This window comes from Acomys russatus, chromosome 8 (genome assembly GCF_903995435.1).
Source record: "Acomys russatus chromosome 8, mAcoRus1.1, whole genome shotgun sequence".
NCBI lineage: Eukaryota > Metazoa > Chordata > Mammalia > Rodentia > Muridae > Acomys > Acomys russatus.
This window is the reverse complement of record NC_067144.1, coordinates 20,005,184-20,023,308: the sequence shown is the minus strand read 5'-3', so window position 1 is coordinate 20,023,308 and position 18,125 is coordinate 20,005,184. Positions and strand designations below refer to the sequence as shown.

At 46.8% G+C, this 18,125-nt stretch overlaps 1 protein-coding gene across 1 annotated transcript in view; it reads left to right on the top strand.

Annotated features, from left to right (window-relative positions):
* The window catches only part of Slc49a4 (solute carrier family 49 member 4), a 70,708-nt gene extending 61,108 nt beyond the window's left edge, over positions 1-9,600 (top strand). Inside the window, exons 8-9 of the mRNA XM_051149866.1 lie at positions 928-1,110; positions 8,544-9,600. Coding sequence (XP_051005823.1) covers positions 928-1,110; positions 8,544-8,659 — 299 coding nt within the window. The 3' untranslated portion in view covers positions 8,660-9,600. The remainder of the gene's footprint in view (positions 1-927; positions 1,111-8,543) is intronic.
* The last annotated feature ends 8,525 nt before the right edge of the window (positions 9,601-18,125 follow it).

Genomic DNA, 18,125 nt, shown 5'->3' with positions numbered 1-18,125 from the left:
TTGCACCACACAGTTATATTGGCAGGCTAACCTGCTAATCTGTGGTCCTCCCACCCTCTCCACCTTTTAATTTTTACTTACTGGTTGATTTTTGAGAGAGTGTCTGTGTAGCCCTGACTAACCTCTTATTTGCAGTCCTGCTGCCTCAGCCGCCCCAGTCCTGTGATTAGAGGCAGACTCAGCACAGTAGTAGTGTATGTGTTTGGGGTGGAAACCCATAAAAAGACTCAGACACACAGGCCTCCTCCCCAACTGAGGACTAGCGCTCCTGTTCTCTGAAAGGATGCCGAATGCCCCATGCAGCACTTGGAAGCCACTGTGAACCAGGCTCTGCATGTGTAATTTTCAGTAACATGTGTCTTACATTTATTCTTGCATTTTAAGTTCTCTTTAAAATTGTAAAATGAGACAAGATTTGTTAATTAACTTACTGCGTTTTTATTCCCTCACCTCATTTGCTTTTTTATGAGTCTTTTCATCAAAAGCTTTATTATCTTTTTATTACATGTATTTATTGGGTGGTGCATGGACCATACCACACAAATGGAGGCCAAAGGACAGCTTTCAGGAGTATGTTCTCTCCTCACACCATGTGGGTCTCGGGACTGAGCTCAGGCTCCGCGGTGGGTGCAGCCCAGGATGTTTTTAATTTGATTCTAATGCTAAATTGCTTTTGTGCTTCGGAATAATCAACCAGAAAGAGAAAGCAAATAAACTGGTAATCATTCAGCAGCAAAACCTGTTCTTACTGCAGAAAACCCGGGTGAGCGAGGAGATGACAGCTGTGTGATGTTCTGTCAAACTTCATCAGCCACCGTGGGGAGGAGACGCAGCTCCAGAACTGCTGTATAGAAAACTCAGAGCCCGCCTGCCCTGGCTTGTCACCGCTGCCTTCCGTGAACTAAAATATTTGTGTTTTTATTCCAGTGACACTGTACGCTTCCTGCATCCTCCTGGGAGTGTTCTTGAACAGCAGCGTCCCCATATTTTTTGAGCTTTTTGTGGAAACTGTCTACCCTGTTCCAGAAGGAATTACTTGTGGAGTTGTCACTTTTTTAAGTAATATGTTCATGGGAGTGCTTTTATTTTTTGTCACATTTTATCATACAGGTAAGGATTTGAATTTTTTTTTTTTCTATCTAAATGTGTTATAAGACAGGTTTGTGAACCTGATGGATAGGGAACCTGTGTGGAGAATTCTCACTAAAATACTACTTATGTAAGCATTCACATGCCAATAAAACAATAGCCACAGTTGTTTTTCTTGAAGTGTGCCCATGGGAACCCCCACCCCAGAGTGTTTGAATTAATCCAGGTGGAGAGGACTGTCATTTGCTTTCAGTAGTGTCTTTCCAGCATATCCCCGGCCAGGTGACTCCAACAGCATTCACATTGAAAGTCACTGGTAATGCAGCTTTAAAATACACACAGACTATTCTCTCTGAGCACAGAGTGTAAATTAGTGTCAGGGGTGTGTGTGCTTTAAAGCCTTGGGGATACATAAGAGTAAGTCAGTGGGCTGAGCTGTTCTCTGAAATGGGTTACTCCAGGAGGCCACACTGTTTGTAGGGAACTTCTGACAAGCCTGTAATTGAAGTGGGAACTATGCTAACCTCCTTGGCCAGAAGATACATCCTCAAGACGCTCAGAGCAATGAAGCACAATTCATGACAACTTGAACTTCTAACTGCACAGTGTATCCAAATGATAATAATCTTCATAATATGATTAACAGCAAACTAGATGGCCCCTGTCAGGCCGTGCTGCACGTCGGGTTTTGGCTGTGCTACACCTGGTGTGGGCTTAGCGGGTGGTCAAGGGGAGCAACACTGATGTCATTGCCTGGTCGCCTCTGTTTTCAGTAGGAAAACACCGCCTGTTAGAGAAAGAGCATCCTCCTTCTACACAGGGCCTTGCCTCTGTTGCGTTACAGCTTTAATTCACTCCAGTTGTGCCGAAGTGGAAATTAAGGGGCTGTTTCCCCTTTGCATGGCAAAGCATCAGAGCTCGTGTGTGCCCCTAGCACGACAGAAACAATTTTCCAGCTGACGGGCCCAGGTTTACTAAGTGGCCTGTGCAGCCTAGCAGAACATGGCTTTTCTGTCAACTAGAAATCGTTTTTTTTTTTTTTCCTCATGGTATTTAAAAACAGCTGTTGATGTCGGATAACGTTAATCCACAGTGAGTCTCTTGCCTTGGTCTCTAATATATAACATTATCGATCAGTATAAAGCAGGCACCAATAGCAGCAACCACTCTGAAAACTATTTCTTTCACTCAGTTTTCCATTACTGCTTTGTTGAGAAAAGTTTGATTGTTCCCGTTGTTTTAGAGATTCCATGCATGACGACGTAGCCGCTCTGATGGTCTCATAGGACGTGGCAAGGGAGATCGCAGGGCAGATGGCAGGATAAAGGAGGGGCAGTCATCACGTCCCACTTCCACCTCTCAAAGGCCCAGCACCCACTGCGGCGGTGCCCAGCACCCACTGCGGCGGTACCCAGCACATGGCTTCTGAGGACTCAGTCCGTGTCTTCATGCCGAAGAGCACTGTGTTCCGTAGTCATCTCTCTCCTAGTCATCTCTCTCCTAGGCCCAGCAGCAGCCTTTCTGGGTTTGTTTGTTGGTTAGTTGGTTTTTGAGACAGGGTTTCTCTGTGTAGCCCTTGCTGTCCCGGAACTGACTATAGACCAGGCTGCCCTCAAACTCAGAGATCCGCCTGCCTCTGCCTCCCAAGTGCTGGGATTAAAGGTGTGTGTCACCACCACCCAGCCCCCAGCAGCAGAGATTTTGATAGACCCAGCAGAGATTGACACCTGCATGGCTTAGCTGGAGCTGATTCAGTGACCATAAAAGCACCAAGCACCATTTCTCCTAACCTCTGCCCTGGTGATACAACCAAGAATTTCTCTTGTTCGGAGGAGGGCGCAGTCCTCTTCTTAGTTGCTTTCTGATCCTGTGTTCTTGCACATGTCTGAACAGCTGGTGCAGGTTTCTGCCTAACCTCTTGGCTCCTGTGAACCAGTGAAACTTGTAGGAATAATTTTAACCCACCAAGATGACTTCCAGACAGAAAACGTTTAGTAAATACTTGCACATGGGCACTGGGTGTGCGGGTAGGTGTGAGAGCACACAGTGCGCGTGCTCAGAGGCGTGCTTTGTTCCTTCTTGGTAATCAATTCACTGATGCTACAGCATGGCTGAGCAGGCTGTGTTCTAGAGACGTGAGCCCTGTGAGTGTGTGAAAACTATGGGCACAGGTTGCTTAGCACTGTGACTGTATTGAATTCCTCTCTCTCACACTTAGCTGTCATTGCCCTACAAGTCCTGTAGCAGAACACCACATAGTTTAGGACCTCAGGAAAAACCAAAAATCTAAAAATCTTAAAACATGATTTCCTCAAATCACTCCTAGTACTGCAGCCCAGTGTCCTAAGCACTTTATGTAATGGACTTTGATGATCTTTCATAAAGTGAGTGTGGAAATGCTATAATTTAGTAACTTTTTTCTTTCTTTTTTTTTTTGTTTTTTTTGTTTGTTTTGTTTTTCTAGAAAAGGTTTCTCTGTGTAGCCCTGGCTGTCCTAGACTTAGTTTGTAGACAAGGCTGGCCTCGAACTTACAGCGATCCTCCTGCCTCTGCCTCCCAGAGTGCTGGGATGACAGGTGTGTGCCACTGCACCCGGCACATAATTCAGTAACTTTAACAAGAAAAGTCTGTGACATAGATGTGAAGATTCCGCTATTACTGTACTCTTGTAAATCCTGAGTTTATTGGGGTTTGGTTTTGTTTTTTAAGCCTAGGTTTCATTCACTCATCCATCCATCCATCCATTCATTCATTCATCCATTTTGGTTTTAAGGGATTCCATCTTGCTGTATCGCCCAGACCTGTCTCAGGCACCAGGGCCCTGGTCACGCTCTTTTCTCACCCTCCCAAGTACCAACAGCGACAGGCATGTGTCCCCATGTCTGGCTGAAGGCTGGGTTTTGATCGTTGTAAATAGCTCTGATTTTTAGCTTTCCTCTCAAGGAAGTACTCTGCTTCCTGACAAGGTTCTTTCCCGCCCACACTGAGATGTCTGGCAACTGCATGGGATAATTTTCCAAGGCTGCTCACCCCCCCCCTCCCCAGGAGCCCATCAGATCAGAATGCCTTGCCACAGGGTGGCTTCACCCGTGCTTGCTTCCAGATTAAGGCCACTGACTTACAGGGAGTTCTGGGCCACAGGGCCTTTTGATTTTGCCTACTAAGTGAGACCATATCAGAATTTTTAAGTGATTTTCTGACGTAGGGTTTTCAAGGTCAGTTTGTAAAAAGGAAGTTGCTTGCTCCCTACCATAAGAGGAATGTTTGCTTTGAGATCCTTGAGTTGTGACAGTGCAGTGATGCCTTGTTCTAATAACATCCCAGGAAAAAATCAATTTGGGCATGCTGCTGTCCTCCGTGCACTCCCAAGTGCAGTCTGCTTTACAGTCTCAAGTTTGTCTTACCTGCTATTTCTGTTTCTAAGCTGAGCAGCGAGTGTTGTCTAAACGCATGAAGATTTTGAAGTGGCTAACTGAATTTGAGGCTATAGTGCCATTCAGGAGATCCAGGGGCGCGGCTGAGGTGGTGTGAGGTCTGTGGGTAGCGCAGTGGGGTACACGGAGCAGGGTGCTGACAGGATCTCAAGTGCCTCCCGGCTGCCCACCAGGAGAATGGCGACAGTTTTGTTAAATACCTGTTGGCTCTGGAGGTTCTGGAGGTGGCACTTGTGGACGATCAAGTGGTAAACATGGTGACACAGAGAGGAGGAAGGAGCTTAGCAGCTTCTAGGAAACGGAGAGAGGATAAACAGCCAGCGCAGAGGTGCTGTGCAGGGATGACATGCTTGCACACAGCTAGTGCAGAGGTGCTGTGCAGGGTTGACATGCTGCACACAGCTAGTGCAGAAGTGCTGTGCAGGGTTGACATGCTATACAAGGCCAACGCAGAGGTGCTGTGCAGGGTTGATGTGCTGCACACAGCTAGTGCAGAGGTGCTGTGCAGGGTTGACATGCTATACAAGGCCAACGCAGAGGTGCTGTGCAGGGTTGACGTGCTGCCCAAGGCCAGCACAGAGGTGCTGTGCAGGGTTGACATGCTGCACAAGGCCAGCACAGAGGTGCTGTGCAGGGTTGACGTGCTGCACACAGCCAGCGCAGAGGTACTGTGCAGGGTTGATGTGCTGCACAAGGCCAGTGCAGAGGTGCTGTGCAGGGTTGATGTGCTGCACACAGCTGATGCAGAACTGCCATTAAGGGTTGGCATGGTGCACACAGCCAATGCAGACGTGCTGTGCAAGATTGGCACAAAGGTGCTGCTCAGAGCCCATGCAGAGTGAAATGTGGCACTTGAGCTATACATTGGCATTGGTGCTGAGGCTGCAGTGTGGTAGACGTTGGCAAGCAGCTCATACAGGGTGTGCTGTGTCGTTCTGCTTCCAGCATGGATTTCTGTTTCCTCCAGGGAGAAGCAATAGGAAGGTTTGCAGGGAGCCACACAGCCAAACAGATAAAAGCGTAAGAATGCAAACATTTTCATGGATCGGGTACCATTCAGTTATGTTCTATGGCACTGAGATCAGAAAGTCAGTGATCTTTTGGCTTTGCAACTTAGATTAAAATTTTAAGCGAGCACCTCCCACCCCACCTCACCCACCCCTGTGCCCCAGCTATGATTTCCACGAACGGTCTTAACACAGAGATGCAGGTACTCCCCTGCCTCTGACCTTTTACTTTCTGGAAAGGGAAGTGATTTTAAAGAACACTTGCTGTGTGTTGAGCCAAGTGAATTTCCTAACAGTCGATTGGACTTTCCAGAAAGACAGCAATGAATAAACATCTGAACCTAGACAGAAGGAATCATTTCACCCTCTATTGAAATAATTGTTCAGCTTTGGAGGGCCAAGGATAAGTTGGTCATGACAGTGTGCTGCTTTAAGCTTCTGTAAGTTAAAGTCACTGTGATTTAGAAGGAGCAGTTGAAAGTCACATTGCCAGGTGTCTGCTACATCCAGTGCTTACACTGTGCCCGTCAGTCGCGGTGCTCACAGTTAGCACAGCCTGCTCTTCATCTGCTCCGACATCCAGTGCTCACTCTGTGCCCATCAGTCATGGTGCTCACAGTTAGCACTGCCTGCGCTTCACTCTTCAGCCCCCTCCTAGCTGCTTCAATCTGCCTAGTGAAGCTATCGTCAGAACTCCAGGCTGTGTGTTCAGTATAAAAGCAGAAAATGCCCAAGTGTTCTTCAGGGACTACGAATGTGAGGCAGGATGGTAGGGGCCAGAGCGTCTCTCGGTTCCATGAAATCCAGGTACAGCGCAGAAAGGAGCCTGGCGGAAAGTGACTCTGGAGTCCACACCTGTGTACACTGTGGGACACCGAGTCGGACCTTAACTACGGTCACTGAAAGATGAGAAGCTGCACCTGCTGGACACTCGGCTCCGTCTCCTCTAGTCCAGCTTTCTCGGCTCTGTGGGGGTTCCAGGATGGCTTTTGGAGATTGAGATGGTGTTGGCAGTTTAAAGAAAGACAAACTCGTGGAAAGGATAGCAGGAGGAACAACCATATTCCTTCCTCTTTCTCATTGGAACTGATGATAGCATAGACAGACGAGCTCCTCATGCCAAGGTGCTGCTTGCTCCTAAGCCTGTGGGCTGATGGACAGGTGGGGTGAGGGCTGGAGGCAGCTGGCCAGATGCAGATCCCCAGCTCTTCGTCCCTGGAGCTCCAAGCAGCCGCCAGGGACAGTCACAGTTGAGTGACAGCAAGTGGCCTGGCCATGTCCTGTTACTCCTAGTCCATGAGAGCCCTTTTGAAATTGATTTTTTTTTTAATTTTAAAAAATTATTTATTCACTTAGCATCCCAATAGTAGTCCCCTCACTCCTCTCCTCTCAGTCCTCCCTCCTTCCCTCTTCCTCTCAGAAAAGGGGAGCCCCTCCCCCCACCTACCAATCCCAGCAGGTCAAATCACATCAGGACTGAGCATATCCTCTACCACAGTGGCCTGGCAAGGCAAACCCACCAGAGGGAAGTAGTTGAAAAGCATGCAGACAGTCCTTGTGAGAGAGAGCCTCTCTCCCTTGCTCCCCTGCCCAGGGGACCCACACCAAGACCAAGCTGCCCACCGGGTACATATGTGTAGGGAGGGGCCTAGGTCCAGTCCATACATCATGGTTGGTGTTTCAGTCTCTGCAAGCCCTCCTGGGCCCAGGTTGCCTGGCTCTATTGGTCCTGTGGAGCTCCTGTTCCCTCCGGGTCCTAGCCTTCCTCCCACTCTTCCACAAGGCTCTCTGCGCTCTGCCCGATGTCTGGCCGTGGATCTCAGCATCTGTTTTGATCCATTGCTGGGTGGGGCCTCTCAGAGGACAGCTATGCTGGGCCCCTGTCTGCAAGCATAAAAACATATATGCCCCCAAATGCAAGGGCACCCACATTCGTAAAAGAAACTGATTCTTGATGCCATTAAGTCAGATAACAGCCAAACCACCTGACTGGATGATTTTTGCAGATTTCCCAATGATTGGCATAATCCAAGACGATTCATGGTAGGAGGGGGGGAAAAAACTAGAAGAGATAAAACCTAATACACTGATTCCTCTAGGAGTAGAAATGATTAATTCTTTAATGTTTTACCTTATTTTTCCATAACTTGTTTTGCAGTGGTTACTATTAAATATTTTCATATGAAGTATGTATTTCCATCAAAACACATGAAAATATTATCTTAAAAGTCAGTTGAGGAGGCGGGGAGATCACTCACTGTCACTGTGCAAACATGAGGATTGACTGTGATTCTCTGCACCCGTGTGAAAAGCTGGGCGTGGCCACATGCATGGAGAACTCCAGCACTGTTGGGGGCAGAGGACGGCTGAGGTTTGCGGACCACTAGTAAAACAGTAAAAGCAAAACCAGTAAAATAAACACCTCATGAGCTCTAGGTTCAGTAAGAGGCCTTGTCTCACAGGCGTAAGGCCAAGTGTGTTCGGGAGGGACACCGACACCCTTCTCTGTGTGCACACCTACACTCAACATGCATATAGCTCACACATGCTCATGCATACACATGCATGTGTGTGTGCACATAAATGAAATGTGATTTTTCTCTTTATCTAAATCGACCCAATATTTCTAAACAGAGACAAGAATGTCGGTGATAGGGGACACTTAAAAAATCAATTAATAAGCTAACATCTAAGGCGATCAGTTTCTTCCCTTTGAACTAATAGATTGATTTTTGCAACCAAAGTCAAGGTGTATCAAATTGATGAAAAGTGATTAACAACATTGATTAAATATTTCACGTGAAAGTCCGGTGATATGTCGCACCCGCGTGGCCCCCAGACTGCCGTGTGTGGTGAAGCCGCTTGCAGGGTGCCTCTGTTAGACTTGCTTCAGAACGCAGCACGGACACCTCTGGGCATGCAGGTGGTGCTGTGCTGGTGCTGCAAAAAAAACAAAAAAACAAAAAATAACGCTTACAGCTGCTTTATTAGAGTTTATCTTTCTGTTTTACAGAGTTGTCTTGGTTCAACTGGTGCCTTCCCGGGTCATGCCTCCTCAGTCTTCTCCTCATCCTGTGCTTCAGGGAGTCCTATGACAGACTCTACCTAGATGTGGTCGTCTCGGTTTAAGTCCACAGACGTGCAGACGTTAAAGGGATGTCAGTCCTGCACACTCGCTTGGAATGGCACATTCAATAGGGAAAAAAAGGCGAAGGAAGAAACTTTCAGAGGTTTTTTTGTTGTTGTTGTTAAGTTGCAGCACCTCACATTAATTTAATGACTACTATAGGTAATAATGATGCAAGACTTAAGTGTCACAGGGATTTGGAAACTCTGTGGCTGCACACATGTGCGAGTGCACACCAGTGCTGGCAGCATACTTGTGCTGGACTCTGGGGTTGAGGTGTGACATCCCGGGATGCACTGCCCACGTAAGTACCACCCTGTGTGCATTGTGCCAGTGCTAACCTACTGATGAGCTGCATTATGGGAAGAAGCAAGGGCATCGGTCCCAAGAAGATGACTCCTCCTAGGTATACAGCAGAGGAGTAGGGGAACCGCCACTAACTTCTAAAGACGTTGGACCCTGTGTCAGATTTTAATTACAAAATAGCCGAGCTGTACACCAGTGATAAAAGTTAGCCACATGTACACTACGTGTTTTTCTAATAAAGCCATTTCTTATATGACTCCTTATTCTCAATCAGGTTGGAAGCCTTTCTCTGCCTTTGGGTACAGGCGCTGCCTCTTTTCCCCTCGCCCTTGTTTCTGGGAATATAGCGGCAGTCACAGCAGCGAGGTGACTAAATGCCTGGTAGGGTTGCATTAACTGTCGTGTGAAAAGTGAACTATGTTATGATGTAGCACTTTGTTATTAAATGAAATGAGAGCCACACGAAGCATGTGTGTCCTAAACACCTTATGGTGGCGCAAATGTAAAGTCCAGTGCCCACTGTTATTTACCGGCTTAGATTATATTTAAATGACTCCCATTTGAAAAGGACAGTGTATAACATTGAAGGTTTCAGATGTGTGTGTGTGTGTGTGTGTGTGATTTCTAAATTGCACAGTTGTATTTTAATTTAGATTGTAATATACTCAATTCTAAATGAAGTTATTGTATTTGATTGGGCAGAATTTTGCCAATATTTATTTCTTTCTATAAATAATTGATTTTTAAAAAACAGTCCTTGCATGGCTCTTGGACCTGTCTTTCACTAGGTCATAAAGCTCACTGTGGTGGGCCCATGACACTGACTGCTCACAGCTCCATAGCTCGTCTTATGCAGAACAAACCTCTGGACAACAGCTCTGTCTGCTTCCCCTTTCCCTTCCTCACATGAAATGGCAACTCCATTGGCAGCCATCTCCTCCTATAGTTGGGCTCTGTGCAGGTGTAAGCCAGCTCCTGGTAGCCACGGTGGAAAGGCTGGGCACCCCGTGCACCATTGCACACCTGCAGATGCACCTCGCACCACAAACTCAAGCTGAAGGCTACCTACCAGCTTACCTTGGTCTCACAGGAGGGCTTGAGATTGCCTAGTGTCCTCAGATGCCCTAAATTGTCACGTGAGAAATGTGAAGTCCTCAGATTTATCATTCAATCTGCAGTTGCCTCTGCATTGTTACCCACTCTAGCCAGTCTGCTCCCTTAGCAGCTAGAATGGAAGAAAGGAAGAACCTGCCAATGAGGAGAAAACAATCCAGGCTTAGCTCTGCTAACTCTGTCCTCAACCCTCTTAAAGTGACTAGAAGGCAGAATTCTGAGGATGACAGGAAGCTACTCACTGAGGACATGCAGAGGAAAGGAGTGGGGTGTGGGACGGTGCTACATAAAATCTGCTGTAAGGCTTCTCTGATTAGGAACACTTCAACTAATGGTTAATTCTACACACAAAGTACAGAATAACACTTTAAAAGCATGACCTAAAATAGCTAATCACTTGAAGGCGTTCCAAGTGGATGCATTGTACCAGACGCCAATCTCAACTATGTGGCTTCCCCCCCACCCCCACCCCACCCCAGCTCACACACTGCAGCTTTTCTGATGAGAACGTCACACGAGGACAGCCAGTGGGCCTGGATGGAAGAGAAGGACAACGCGTTATGTATCTTTGCCTCGTCCTGTGTCAACTTGACACAACCTAGTGTCATCTGAAAGGACGGAGCCTCAATTGAGAAAATGGCCTCCAGAAGATGCCATAAGGCATTGTCTTAATCAGTGATTGACGGGGGAGGGCCAAATCATTACGTGTGGTGTCACCCTTGAGCTGGTGGTCATGGGTTCTACAAGCAAGCCAGTAAGCAGCACCCTTCCCATGGCCTCTGCATCGGCTCCTGCCTTCAGGTTCCTGCCTCATTTTGAGTTCCTGCCCTGACTTTCTTCTATGATGAACAGCAATCTGGGAGTGTAAGCCAAAAAAAAAAAAAAAAAAACCCTTTTCTCCCCAACTTGTCTTTCGGTCGTGGTGTTTCATCACAGCAATAGAAACCCTAACTAAGACAGGTTGGTCCCAGGAGAGCCGGGTGTTGTGACTGATCTGACCATGTTCAAGGGAAGATTTTTGAAGGACTTCGGAACTCTGGGCCAGAAGAGCCCATGAGTGTTGAGAGCTCAGTGGGATGTTTTTTAGGAGCTGGGAAGATAAGAACGGTAAGAGCAGTGCAGAGGGTGGTGGCCTGGCTTGTGAGGTTCCAGAGGGAAATTTAAGGGCCCTATGGGGCTGTTTGCTATTTTGAATTAAGATCTTGTCATCTGGTCCACTGGGGCTGAAGAATCTGCCATGATTAACAGAGACCAGCACAATACCTGAATGCTGCAAACCCTCTTACTTCGAGTCAGCACGTGCTAGCTTTGCCCTTGTCACATACGGAGAAGAAATCTTAAGCCTTCCGCCAATCCAAGCTCTCTATGAAGAATTTGTAGAAATGGCCCCAACAAAGTAAATTACAGTCACCTGGTGTCTGTGGGGATCCGATCCAGGATGCCCTTGGTCGGATCCCCTTGAATCTTCAAGTCCTCTGTAGAAAGCGAATTTGTATTTGCATATTCCCCCCACCCACACCTCCAAGGTGTTTTAAACCATGTTCTTGCATTACCTAGTACAATGTGTAAGTAGCTACGCTGTATTGTTAGGAATTAAGAAAAAGGTCTATACGTGTTTAGTTTGGTTGTAACTGTTTTCCAAATATTTCAGATCTGCAGTGGGTCGAGTTCCTGGGTGCAGAACAGGAGAGGGGCAATGTAGTGACAAAAGGTAGGCCTGTGTTTTCTGAGTCTCAAACTCATGCCTTTCCCCTGTCTCATAGCATCACAGGGTAATTTAAAGTGTCCAGGGTGTTCTTGAAGATTCCCGTGTCCAGAAGGGAAGGAGCTGCAGAATGCAGAGAAACTGCCATGGAGGGAGGAAGTCAGGGTCTGAACTGCGCTGCCTAGTTCTTGTGTCAAGTTTTAAGTAAGCGGTGTCACAGGCGCCTTAGCGTCTCTCCAGTCTTACAGGGACTTTATGCAAAGGCTCTGATGAATAATTCAGCCCTCGTAAATGAGCCTACAGCATTATTAATTGGTGAGGACATGTTCGCATATGAGCTCCCTGTGGCTTATCAATTAATACTTCACAGTTCATGGGAAGACGTGGTTTTAATATGATCCATGGTGTAGATGTAGAAACACGATAATTACACAGATGCATTTCCCTGGAAGAAGGAACTCACAAGAGGAAATCAAGGACACGTGTAATTTCGCATATTTAAATGTGTATGGCCTAAGGGCCAGGTCTTATTCTGGATCATATATTCATGTTTAATTATTGAAAATGTTTACAGCTTGTCTTTAATGAAGCCTGTCTAACGAGGGCTCCAGGCTTAGGGACTTGAAGTTGAAGAGATTAAATCCCCATCTACTTATCTTTTAATTGGTTTTTTTAAGCCCTTATTTTTTACTGAAATTGAAGTACTCGTCTTGCATTCTGCCTGAATACCTGCTTTGTTTCTTTAAGTCAAGATCAAATACAAATACATAGCAGATTTGCTTTCAGTTAATGTTTAAAATCACATTAATTTCACATTCGTTCCTGAAATGCTAGGTACAGGGTTTACTGTGAGAATGTAAAAGCTGCGGCAGGTGAGGCACAGGTGTGGCTTGGTGGTAGAGAACTTTCCCAGAGTGCATGAGGCCCTGGGTTCAGCCTTCAGCATCAAAACAATGAAAACCCTGTCACGTTAAAATACAAAACTATAAAAAAGCAGTTGAGCGGACTTAGAAATACAGAAAAGATACAATTTATTATAACCGTACAGAAGGGGGTGAGATAAATCTTATCGGTGTCAACAGTTTGCTAGTCTGCTAGGATAGATAATGCAGGGGAATGATGGAATGTTCCAGGAGAACAGAGTTTACATCAAGAGTGCCCAGTGCTTGCAGAGATGCCTGCCTAGAAAGACATCTTGGCCATCCTTGGACAAAACCGTCAGGCCTTTGGACTTAGAGACCCCGTGTACCTTAGTGTCCCCTTTTAAACCGCTATAACATTTTAACTGAGGTCTGTCTGCCTTGGCTTGCCTTTCCATACGCTCAGAGGACTATGGGATGAAAGATGATCTCATGCAACCTTCTCCACTTACAAGTAAGCAGAGAGCCTCTTGAGGGAAAGTGGAGCCGTGTGGCTGTATTCTAGCGTATCCCTGCTCTCTGGGGCTGCATTCTGTTCACAAGGGATCAGAGTCTTAGAAGTAAATCTTTTAAATACATTTTCCCTACTTTTAAAAAGGTTCTGAAGAGCCACATGAACATCTGACCATTAAGAAACATCCAGAGCAAGAGTGCAGAGTTGAAAAGATGCATTTTCCTCAAAATATATCTTAACACTCCACCCCCCACCATAGACTGAACTTTTAGCAGACCTTGCCACCAAATTAATAGTTGCCCCCTTGAGATCACTTAAGACTGTGTGCTCAACTACTGTCCTGCTGTGTACACAGCCCGTTTTAAGTTTAATCTGCCTCCAGGAGACATTGTAACCAACTTCACTGTGCCTTGAATTTTCCACACAACCAGCTTTTACAGCCTAAGCTAATGCATAGTTTAAAGCTTAGGTTATGTTATCTTCCAGTGTGTGTGTGTGTGTGTGTGTGTGTGTGTGTGTGTGTGTGTGTGTGTGTGTGTGTGTGTGTGTTAATCGTTTACAGAACACAGCCAACAGGGGCTGGAGAGATGGCTCAGAGGTTAAGAGCACTGGCTGCTCTTTCAGAGGTCCTGAGTTCAATTCCTAGCAACCACATGGTGGCTCACAACCATCTATAATGAGATTTGGTGCCCTCTTCTGGCATGCAGGCATCCATGCAGGCAGACCAGTATACATAATAAAATAAATCTAGAAAGAAAGAGAAAGAGAGAAAGAAAGAAAGACCCAGTCAACTGATTGGGAGCAACCTTAAACCAAATATCTGCCATAAAATGTTATAATCAACATGGATAAGGATTGCTAATGTCTGTTTGCTGTTCTGTTTGCTTATCTAACTCAGTCTGTTAAAGATTTCTGTAAGCTGGACATGGTGGCACACATCTTTCACCCCAACACTGGGGAGGCAGAGGCAGGTGGATCTCTGAGTTCAAGGCCAGCCTGAACTATATAGCATTTGAAGGCCATCCAGGGCTCCATAGTGAGCCCCTGTCTCTGTGCTTACATAAACACTTATGGAAACATAAATCCAGTCACCTGGGAAACGATTTCTTACATCATGGTGGTCTTTGTCTCCAGAGAAGCAGTAGTTAGCATAAACCTTTCAATACAGCTGGTTCTGTACCAATAAGCTCTAGCATGCTTTGAGATTGCAGTGTGAATTCTAGTGTGCACGCTCCTGAGAAGACAGTTCCCGTTATAACTCCCCCAACTGAGACCCTACCCTGTGAAAGAATGTGAATGACTAAGCCCCCAAATCCAAATTGGTCTTCCTCACAGGGCTTCCCTGCTCCTCCTCTGCACAGGCACTCAACACGGGCAAAAACAAAATGCCGAGAGAGTGCACTTGCAACGTCTTGTTTTTCAAAAAAATAATAGCTCATTGCAATTCTAGTAATTCCCACCTTTTGCTTGTCACCTTCCGTAGCTCCTCAGCTCCCCGAGCATCAGCAGGCTTATGCTCCATAGCAGAACAAGAACTTGGTTTTCCTTGGCCCCTTCCTTCCATGTGTGTGATCCTGGAGAACTTCACACATGCCAGGCAAGGGCTGTGGCGCTGAGCTGCACCCCGGGCCTTTTCTCCAGACAACGTCTCACTGAGTCGCTCAAACTGGCATTGGACTTTCATATCTAAATTCAGCTTGGTCCAGCTCCAGCTTGGATAACATTCTCTTTAGTCTCCCCTTCCACCTAGCTTACTCCTTTCTGGTCATTTGTATCTATTTCTGACTCTACTTAGAAGCAAGCTGTATGAAGCCAAGATGCCTAGCAGTAGAAAGCAGGCCTTGCCGGGCGTGGTGGCAGACGCCTTTAATCCCAGCACTCGGGAGGCAGAGGCAGGTGGATCGAAGTGAGTTCGAGGCCAGCCTGGCTTACAAAGTGAGTCCAGGACAGCCAAGGCTACACAGAGAGACCCTGTCTGGAAAAACAAAAACAAAAACAAACAAACAAACAAAAAAAGCAGGCCTTGCTGTTTGCTCATGGCCTAGATGAGAGAGGACACAGGGATCAAGCCCCCAGGCTTCTGATTCTCATGCTAGACTTAGTGGCTTCAGCTGTCTGACCTTGAGCAATCCATTTCTCCTCTATACACATCTCTAAAATGAGGGACAGACAGTGGTGTTCCCTGTAGTTCCTTCCGCTCCAGCAATCGCAGTCTATGCATATTCCAGTGTTGGAAATGACCAGGGCATCGACTATAGCCTGAAGAACTCACTGGCACCTTTCATTTGCAAAGCAGTCCCCATTGTCTGCATCCCTTGGCCCTGAACACATGAAATACTGCGCTGGAGCCACTTGCAGCAGGAAGAGGTGCCTCTCTGGTGTTTGTGGTAGGAGAGAAGCCACAGGGGTGTTTTGCCTTCCCAAAGGACTTTATATATGATTGCAGGATTTATTAAGTTTATCAAATGCAATAAGAGAAATGCTACCACCTGATGCGGAGATAGCATCTGGGCAGACAGGTAGACGGTTGCATTTGCTCCCTGGGGTCAGACCTAGCCGGCTTCCTGTCCTGTGCCTTGATTCCTTGTGAGGTGGCCTGAGCTTGCAGCTGCAGAAACCACACCACCAAGTTAGACAGGAAGGCTGATCTCTGGATGTGTGCCTGTGGAGTTGCAGCACCAAGTCACTGTAAGATGCTGGCAGTGGTGGCCCCTCTGCAAGGCCGAAATCTTCTAACCAGGAGGAGGTGTCATGGGTTTGAGTGTGTTCCTTGTGCCTCTGTCACTGAAAGAAGCTCCATTTAGACTCTAATGTGAGCGTATCCACTGCAGTGACAAATATGAACTCAAATTTGGGGTATTTGGTGTATACCCTGAAAAGAGCAGGAAAGCAAAAGACGTATCTGCTTTCCAGAACTTTCCCAAAAGACTCTTTAAAAGAAGAGAGTGGGGGAAATGACAAGGCTTGTGTTACCTTTCTCATTTCTATGATAAAACACTTGACGGGAGCCACTTGAAGGAAGGGTGTGTTTGGGCTCAGACCATCATGGCCGGGGAAGGTGTGGCAACAGTGGGAGGCAGGTCACACTGCATCTGCCATCAGGAAGCAGAGAGAGGAGACTGCCCAGCTCACCTCCTTTTACTTTTTGTTCATTCTGGGAGCCCAGCCCACGGACTGATGCCGCCCACATCAGGACGGGCCCTGTCTCCTCATCTAATCCTGCCTGGAGATGCCCTCACAGACGCGCTCCAGCCCAGCTGACGATGAAGACTGAGGTCACAAACCCAGAGTAAGAGGTCTTTCATGCCTAGCATCCCTGAGGCTTTGAGCAAGTGGCCTGTCCTCTCCAGACTCCTGCTCTCTCACCTCTAAAATGGAAGAGTGAGTGTAAGTCACACCCAAGAAAAGTCAAAATGGCTAGAGTGTTAGGCCTCTTTAAAAAAGTTTGTATTAATCTGTGGAGAGTTTCATATAATGTATATCTGATTATATTTGTCCCCCTACCCTAACTCCTGTCCCTGTTCCCTCCCCACCCATCCAACCTCATGTTCCTCATGTTTAACTCCTCCCCTTCCCCCCACAAGTCCATGTGGTGCTGGCCGACTACTCCTGCATGGGGCATGGTTGCTATGCCAGGCATCAAACCATTGAGGAGAACTGATTTTCCCTCTCCCAGTAGCAATCAAATGCCAATACCTCCTCTGCTAGAGTTGGGGTCCGTGCCCTCCTACCTTCTCCAATCTGTGACATTTGTCTGGTTTGATCTTGTCCAGTCTTGTGCACTCTGCCACACTCGCCTGAATTCATAGGCACATTGTTTTCTTGCAGACATCCGCCACCCCTGGCTCTTACAGTCTCTCTGCCCCCTCTCCCACACAGATCCCTGAGCTTTGGTGGATCCTTGTGACATAGATGCCCCAGTCAGGGCTAGGTGGAGTGTTATACCTTTGTTTCGTTACTCTCAGTTTACACTTTGCATTTTCAGACACACCAGACACTTCTCTGAGGCTGTTTGTGGCCTGTTGGAGATGCCAGAAAGTAATTCTAGAGTGTCACCATGTCCACATAGTCCTTTGCTCATTGATACTGTCTCTCATTCTGTCTACAAGAGAGTTTGTGTATACAGTATACAGCTAGGAAGACAACGGGGAAAGGAAAGAGCTTTCTAGCCCAGGGGCAGTTGTGGGCCACATAATGCTGGTGCCGACAACCACATTCAGGTCATCTGCCAGAATCTGCCAGAACAGCAAGTGCTCTTAAATATTGAGCCATTTCTCCAGCCCCACAAGACACATTGGCGCCAATTAAACACATTGGCGGAAGCATCAAATAGGCAGATTGTAAATACAGTAAAATGAGGGACATTCCTGCTATAGGCCTCAGGTGCAAGAGAGTGCGTAGGCCCTCCACCCCCTCTTCCCAGCCAGCCTTTATTTATAAACCTTGGGCAGTGGGGAGGGGTTTTGAGGGTGAAGGTGTCTGATTCACTAGGGCTAAGGGTGCCAGGATACTTAATCTACATACAGTGATGCAGTAACATGGGAGCCCTATCATAAGAAGGAGAAAAGAGTGTTTAATTATCCTATATGTGAGGGGATGACTGCTAGGTACAATTAAAGGTCATTTGCTAGAGGCTAGGATCTCCTCAGCCTAGGGTGGGGTACTTTAGGAATTCCCTGTTTGTTGAAGAAGTTCCTTATCAGGAAAGGGTCAGGTTTGTAATCTTCCCTGAGGGCTCTGTGATGCTCCTTACAAGATCTGAGGTTACCAGATCAGGTGGACTAAGAGCCCCGCTGAGAAAAGGGAGTCTACCAACATGGGCCTAGTGCAAAAATGGCTACCCAGAGAAGGCAGACTTTGACCTTATCCAGCAAAGTCCCGCACTCATAGATGTTCAATGTCAGGGCTACGTTTTTGCTGGGAACTTCAGTTAATTTCAAGAAAAGGTTATTTTCTAATTTCAAGGACAG